This window comes from Parus major, chromosome 14, assembly GCF_001522545.3.
Source record: "Parus major isolate Abel chromosome 14, Parus_major1.1, whole genome shotgun sequence".
In the NCBI taxonomy this organism is placed as follows: Eukaryota; Metazoa; Chordata; class Aves; order Passeriformes; family Paridae; genus Parus; species Parus major.
In genome coordinates, this window is record NC_031783.1 from 13959330 (window position 1) to 13966379 (window position 7050).

The 7050-nt window shown below is 59.8% G+C and overlaps 1 protein-coding gene across 1 annotated transcript; it reads right to left on the bottom strand.

Annotated features, from left to right (window-relative positions):
• Positions 1-1504: 1504 nt before the first annotated feature.
• SHMT1 (serine hydroxymethyltransferase 1) lies at positions 1505-6651 on the bottom strand. The gene is made up of 12 exons (XM_015642628.3): positions 6582-6651; positions 5280-5397; positions 4857-5002; positions 4443-4558; positions 4193-4353; positions 3965-4046; positions 3510-3722; positions 3178-3294; positions 2735-2857; positions 2424-2540; positions 2209-2319; positions 1505-1792 (listed from the first exon to the last, which is right to left on the bottom strand). Exons 2-12 carry the CDS (start codon positions 5370-5372, stop codon positions 1623-1625), a joined length of 1449 nt encoding a protein of 482 aa, XP_015498114.1. The 5' UTR covers positions 5373-5397; positions 6582-6651; the 3' UTR covers positions 1505-1622.
• Positions 6652-7050: the final 399 nt, after the last annotated feature.

A 7050-nucleotide genomic window follows, 5' to 3' on the forward strand; every position in this document is an offset into this window, starting at 1 on the left:
CGAGAATTCCTCAGAGCAGGAGCCTCTCCTGGCCAGGAGGGAGGGCTCCTGTTTCCCACACCTGCTCTTCCCAGCTGCCAGCCCCTGCTCTGCTCTCCACTAACCTGCCGCTTCCAGCTCCCACCCCAGGAGGCCCAGCCATAGCTGTAGGTGATCTTAACCCTACAAAGGTTTCATTTCTCAGAGAACAGTGCTCAGATTTCCTTTCATCTGATAGCAATTACTTCTGAGCAGCTCCACAGCTGCCTTGCCTCGGCAGGGAGGAGCTGCTTATACTCTAGCAATATTCACCGTGGTGGGAGAGGCACCCCAGGGGTGGGAGCTGATGGCTGGGTGCCTCCAGGCCAGTTCTTTGGGTTCTATTGAGCGTGAGGCTCCTGAGCCCCCTGGTCTGGGGGTGGGGGCCAGCCCACGCTGCAGATTCCGGGAGCTGGGCAGGACCCGGGGCTTGTAGCAGCACAGTGAGAAGGCTCCTGTAACAGCATCTGAGGGAATCCAGGGAGCTGCCCAGGCTGCAGGAGAACACCTGCCCCAGAGCACAATGTCAGAGCACCAAACTGCACCCCGATGTCGGAGGGGTCACAAACCCCCCACCCCACTGCTCCCCGAATCAGAGTTAACTGGAAGGCAGAAGCAGGGTACCCGGTCCTGCCGGTGGCACAGCCGCTGGCACGGGGATGGGGCTGGGCTCGGAGCTGCCTCTGAGGGCTGCCAGGAGGCTGTGATGAATTCTCATTTTAAAAGCACTGTATCCTATTCCTGCATGTTGAGTTCCGTGTGTGTGCCTGTGCGTGCCGAATGCTTGCGTCAGTAGTTAGGGCGAGTGTGACCGGGAGAAATCCAAGAAGCATGTCTTAGTGTCGTGCTGTAAGTGTTACTGCACAAGAGTTTAACAGATGTTAACACCAAATGACTAGTCTGAGAAATGTACTTTTAAAAAAAAAAATATTTATTTGGGTTCAGATATTTTTGAAATACAAAAAAAAAAAAAAAAAAAAATTGGTCGTATTTTTTAAAGCCTATAATTCTTGGTGGTTAAATTCTTAATTTTACCATGCTTATTAAAAAATGGTTCAACCTAAGCTTTGTGCCAAGGGGTTTGAGAAAATATTGGAGGATCTGGTTAGGATGAGATGGTGATCCCAGGAGGGATGTTCAGGACAAGGCTTTGCCTTGTCATAGCCTGTGGAGGTGGCAAGGCACATTGGATGAAGAGAAATCCTTGAGGCTGAAACCAGGGGCACTTCTCGGGGCTGTGAGGTTTCTTGTGCAGCTGGAGCCCCGTCCCTCACACTGCCATGGGCAGGGTGTCCAGGGAATGTGGACAGACCAGCCGAAATCTCATCTGCTGCTCCACAGCCAGCAGGAGCCGGATGGCACCGGGCCATGAGGTGAGGGTGACACAGTGGTGACGGGCTGGTGTCCCCACAGGGCTTGTACTCATGGGGTCCCTGTGCCCCACGTGGGAGGGGAAAGGGGAGTAAGAGCCAAAGGAGGAGCTGCTGCTGCAGTTCCACAGGGAAGTGCTGGGAGAAGGCACTGGGGTGTTGGTCTCAGGCTGGGGATTGTGAGCGTGCCCTGGGTACTCCCGTGGTTCCAGGAGCGGGCATGGATGTGTCCCCTTACAGGACAGGCAGCCCCGGGAGTGGGAACGTGGCTGCAAAGGCTTCTACCTCTTCCTTCAGTGCCTTCAGCTCCCCACGGTATTTTGGGTCCTCCAATTTGTCCTTGAATTCCTTCAGCGTGGCCTTGGGGCTCATTTCCTTCTGCACACGCAGAGCCAGCTCGATCCCTGCCGGGATGGGAAACGTCTTGGTCACCCCCTGCAGCTGCTGCATCCCAGGGCTCTCCCAGCCCTGCAGCCCCTGAGACACAGCCCTGCTCCCTCCCTCCTTCCCCTCTGAGGGACTTGCTGCCCTGGGAAACAAGTTAGAATTCCTGAGGACAACTGGGAGAAAACTGCGAGAGACACAGGCTTTCAGCCCACTGCCCGTGCAGAGGGGAGAGCTTGGCTGGTCCCAGCTGTGGCCAGATGTCCTCTCCCATGTCCAGATGTGGAGGTAGGATGGTTACTCCTCATTTGTGAGTGTGTTCCCTTGCCAGCTGTGGGGATGGCTCCAGCGGGGCTCAGCTGATGCCTCCTCAGCTGGGGGAGCTGCCCTGGCCCAGGCTGGTGCTGGAGCACACAGCCCCACAGCCCTGGCTCACCTCTGTGGATGTACTGGGCCACCTTTCGGAAGTCGTCCTGCCGGAAGCCGCGGGAGGTGAGAGCCGGCGTCCCGAACCGGAGGCCGCTGGGGCGCAGGGCACTGACATCACCTGCACCACAACGAGGCACACATCACCAAACCTGGCACCAAAACCAGCACCTGAGGGATTTCAGCCTGGCTCCTGGAGCCGGCAGGGCTTGTGGGATCCCTCACCAGGACACGTGTTCTTGTTGCAGGCGATGGAGCAGAGCTCCAGCACCCGCTCGGCCCGGCCGCCGTCTGTGCCTTTGCTGCGCAGATCCACCAGGATCAGGTGGTTGTCAGAGCCCCCTGCAAAGAGAGGGGTTTGGTGGGCACGTGGGCTTGGGGAAATGCTGCTCCCACAGGAAACTTCAGTAAAAGACTTGAGATTTAACAAGGGATGAGGAATTGTGCCAACAGAGCCCTGCCCGTGGTGTCCATGAAGCGCTGGCCTGGTCAGACCCCAGGCTCAGGCCCATCCCATTGGCAAGATGTGTCCCCACCTGTGACGATGTCGTAGCCCATCTCCATCAGTGCTGATGAGAGTGCCTTGCAGTTGGCCACCACCTGCTGCTGGTAAGCCTTGAACTCGGGTTTCATGGCCTGGTGCAGCGCCACGGCGATCCCTGCGGAGACAGACAGGCCAGGGTCAGTTTTGGGGGGCTCCCATCAGCACTGACACTGCCAGCAGAAGCCACACTGGAGCTGAACAAATGAATGGACTGATCCTTCCTTTCCCCCAACCAGGTTGGTGGCATCACCATGAGCCAAAACACAGGATAGGACAGGCTTGGTCACTCCTAGGGCAATGCTGGATCAACCAGCTGCCTTTTTTTTGCCACAGTGTCCCCAAGCTGTGAGCCCTGGAGGGGGCCAGAGCCCTGCCAGGACAGCTTTACCAGCTCCCTGTGCCATGCTGGAGCTGGCAGCCAGCCTGGCTGCATACCTGCAATGGCGTGGTTGTGTGGGCCTCCCTGCAGCCCCGGGAACACCGCCTGGTTGATGAGGCTCTCCAGGTTGTAGAGGGTCTCCTTGCCTGTCTTGGGGTCCACGCTGCGGGTCCCTGTGAGACAGGGAGGACACGGTCACAAGGCAGCTTCTCCCACGAGCTGTTTTCACCCCTTGGCTGCTCAGAGCAGGCACAGTGCTTGCTCCTCTTCAAATCTGAGCCAGAGTTAGCCCAGGGAAGCTCCCCAGATGCTCCCAGGATTTTTCTGCCCTGCCTCCTTCCCAGCTGGAGCAGGAAGAAGCGTTAACTTGCAGCGTTTCTGCCATCACCTTTGCGGTAGAAGATCATGCCGGCCCTGCAGCCCCGCAGGGTCTTGTGGGTGGTGGTGGAGACGACGTCGCAGTGTTCGAAGGGCGAGGGCACCACGCCGGCGGCCACCAGCCCGCTGATGTGGGCCATGTCGGCCATGAGATAGGCCCCGTTGTCGTCGGCGATCTTCCGCATGCGGGCGTAGTCCAGGTTCCGCGAGTAGCAGCTGACACCTGCGGGGACGGGCGATGAGGAGGGGACAGGAGCACATGTGCAGGACTCTGGGACAGCCCCAGGACCAGGCTTGCAGTGAGGACAGCCCAGCTGGGGACAGTGCACAAGCTCCTTGCAGGCTGTTGGGGGTTTCCCCCTGGCACTGCAGCATCCATGGGCTTATGGGGGTGCTGCTGGCTTCGGGGAGCCACCCCGACCCGGGCTGTGCCACCAGGGAGGTTGGTACAGCTGTGATCCTTACCTGCTATGATCAGCTTGGGGTGGAAGAGCCGAGCGTTCTCCTCCAGCCGGTCATAGTCGATGTAACCAGTCTTGGGGTTGACCTAGAAGAGGAAGAGGAGGGTTCAGCCACCTCTCTGTGGTGAAGATCAGCTGCAGTGCTGTCCTGCAGCCTGATGCTGGTACCTTTATTAGGCACCAACACTTATGATAACTGCACCCTGGCTCTGGCTGGAGCAGCTCTCTGTACCTTGTAGGGCATGGACTCGAAGAAGACAGAGGTGGCAGAGATCTTCTTCTTGTCCGTCATGAACCCGTGGGTGAGGTGGCCACCATCGGGCAGGTCCAGCCCCATGATCCTGCCGTGGGGCTCCACCAGGGCCGTGTACACCGCAAAGTTTGCGGGTGACCCTGCAGCGAGAGCGCACTGGGCTGGTTATGAATGCTGGGGCACACAGAGGCCTGGGCAACTGTCCTGGCTCTCCTGAGCACCCCAATACCTGAGTAGGGCTGGACATTGACTCCCCACTTCTGGGGGTCGAGCCGGTAGGCCTGCAGGGCTCGCTTCTGGCACAGCCTTTCCAGCTCGTCCACAAACTCCGTCCCGCCGTAGTACCTGCAGTAAAGGACAGGGCGTAAAACCAAACTCAGTACTCAGAACAGTCCCTGTGACCAAGCTGGGGAGAAACTGAGTGATGCCCCATTTGTGCAGCCACAGCAGATGTGGCCCTGCTGAGACTGTCCCATGTGTGGCCAAGGACAGAGGCTGAGAAAGTCAGAGCCTGTCCTGGAAGAGCCTGGCTGCCAGTGTAAGGACTTTGCTTCCTTCCCTGAGGTGAGGCCTGGCAAGGATGGGCGGTTCCTCTCCCACCCTGCAAAGGTTTGGGTCGGTGGGCCTTGGCCCAGCCCCATACCTCTGTCCTGGGTAACCCTCAGAGTATTTGTTGTTCATGCAGGATCCCAGGGCTTCCAGGACCGCTCGGCTCGCAAAGTTCTCCGATGCAATTAACTCCAGCCCCAACCTCTGCCGCTGCTTCTCCTTCTTGATGATGCTGTGCACCTTTGGGAGAGGAGAGAAATGGCTTCACCCATGCTGGCTCTGCACGAAGATGTGGATGCTCCACCACAGGGACAGGGCTTGGAAAGGTGCTGGAGAAGGGAGATGCGATCCTTTCTTGGTGCAGCTGTTCCCAGCCAGTCACAGAGAGGGCACAGAGGATGAATGGGTTCCAGCAGCTTGGGCTCTGCCATGTCCCTGGCTCCACGAGGTCAGCATCCCCACGGCTGGCTGGGGGCTGAATGAAGCAGCTGGGCAGGAGCCAGGAAGGGGCTCTCACCTCCGGGTCGTTGGTGTCCAGTGGCTCCATCACCATCTTGCTATGGGAGGCCCAGAACTCATCGCTGGGGAGGCCCTGTGTTGAGCTCGCCATGGTGCTGCTGCTGTGTCCGAGTCACCTGCCAGGGGAGCAGGGAGTCTGTGGGATGGCAGCAGGGCTGGGTGCCTCCTCATCTCCCTATGTGCTGCCCGCTGCCATCCCACGTATTCCCTGAGAACAGCCATGGGCGAGGTGAGGAAAACACACACAACCCTCAGGCTTCCCCTGATGATTTAAGATCAGTTTGTTAATTACAGTGCTTTGATAATGTCTGATACTCTCCCATCACCACCCCTCCCTGAGCTCCCCCTGCCCAGCTCAGCAGTGCCTGATCTTTAATTTCAAGGGCAGTGAAGTGCTCAAAGCCACAGATCTCAATTTTAACACTCGCTGCGATACCCAGCACGCTTAAACCTCTTGCCTGCTTTCCCTTGGGCAAAACCCCAGCAGGTCAGAGTCCTGCCCCAAACCCTGACTGAAGCATCTTGTGGAGCTGAGAGGCCCTGAGAGGCAGCAGCTCTGCCTCTGCTTGGTTCCATGGCCCTGTTGATGCCACTGCTGCTCTTGGGGAAGGAATAACAGCTCAGCTGCTGCCTCGGCAGAAAACAATGAATCTTTTTACTCATTAACCCTGCAAGGACGGGTGAAGGGCCGTGAGCAGGTTATTAAGCAATCCCAACATGGTTTCCTTGTGCCAAGCTGCCGAAGTCCATTCACGCCGCCCTTGCTGGGCAGGGATGCTCAGCCATGCTCTGGCCCAAGCCCAGGCCTCACTGACAGGGTGGGAATCCTCACTGCCAGAGAGGCTGGGCTGGGCAAATGGCTGCGAGGGAAGTGCTCTGGCTCTGAGCAGGATGTCCTGCATGTCCCCCCAGCACAGGCTGCTGCAGCACTCACACTCACTGCTTCTGGCTCAGGGGGACACAGCTGCCATTCCCAGCCAGGATGAGTTCCCCCACCATGTCCCCTCTGATGGTGGACACCTGGCACCTCACCTGGGGAACCCCATCCCCGAAGCTCTGTCTCCAGCTAGTTCTGCACGCCCCGTATCCCGACTCCATCACCTCCCTCATCCCGAGAGCCTGGTGACGCGCCTCTGCCCTGCTCCGGGTGGCGAGGACCGGCGCTGCCCGGCCGCTGTCACCGGCCGTGGGATACCGTGCCGTGCCCCAGCCCTGCTCTCCCCACGCCGCACGCCCCGATCCGGGCCCCGATCCCGGTCCTGGCCCCGATTCTGGTCCCGGTCCTGGCCCCGGTCCTTACCCGATCCTGGTTCCGCCACCGCGCGGGAGCCCGCGCGCTACCATAGCCCGTCCTGGCCCCGCCCCCCCGCGCCGCGACCAATCAGCGCCGCGCTCCGCCCCGGGACCGGCGTCGGGGAATACGCTCGGGAAGCGCCTGGACCAATCAGCGCCGCGCTCTGTCCCCTCCCCGTCTCCCATTGGCCCGCGCCGGGGCGGGGCTGGCGGCGCGGCCCGCACGTGGCGCCCGGGGCGCGGGTGACCTTGGCCGGGCCGAGAGAGAGGGGCGGGGGGCCCGGGGCTGTCACCCCTCTGCCGTCACCCCTCTGCCGTCACCCCTCCTCTGTCACCCACAACTCCAGCCCTGCCTGCCGTGCACCTCCAGGTGTTTCTCCCCCAGCCTTGCGGTGTTCCCACTGTCCTACAACTTCCCCCATGAGCCAAAGGATGGGGCACCCCAACACCCTGCACCGGGCAGGGAGCATTTCCAG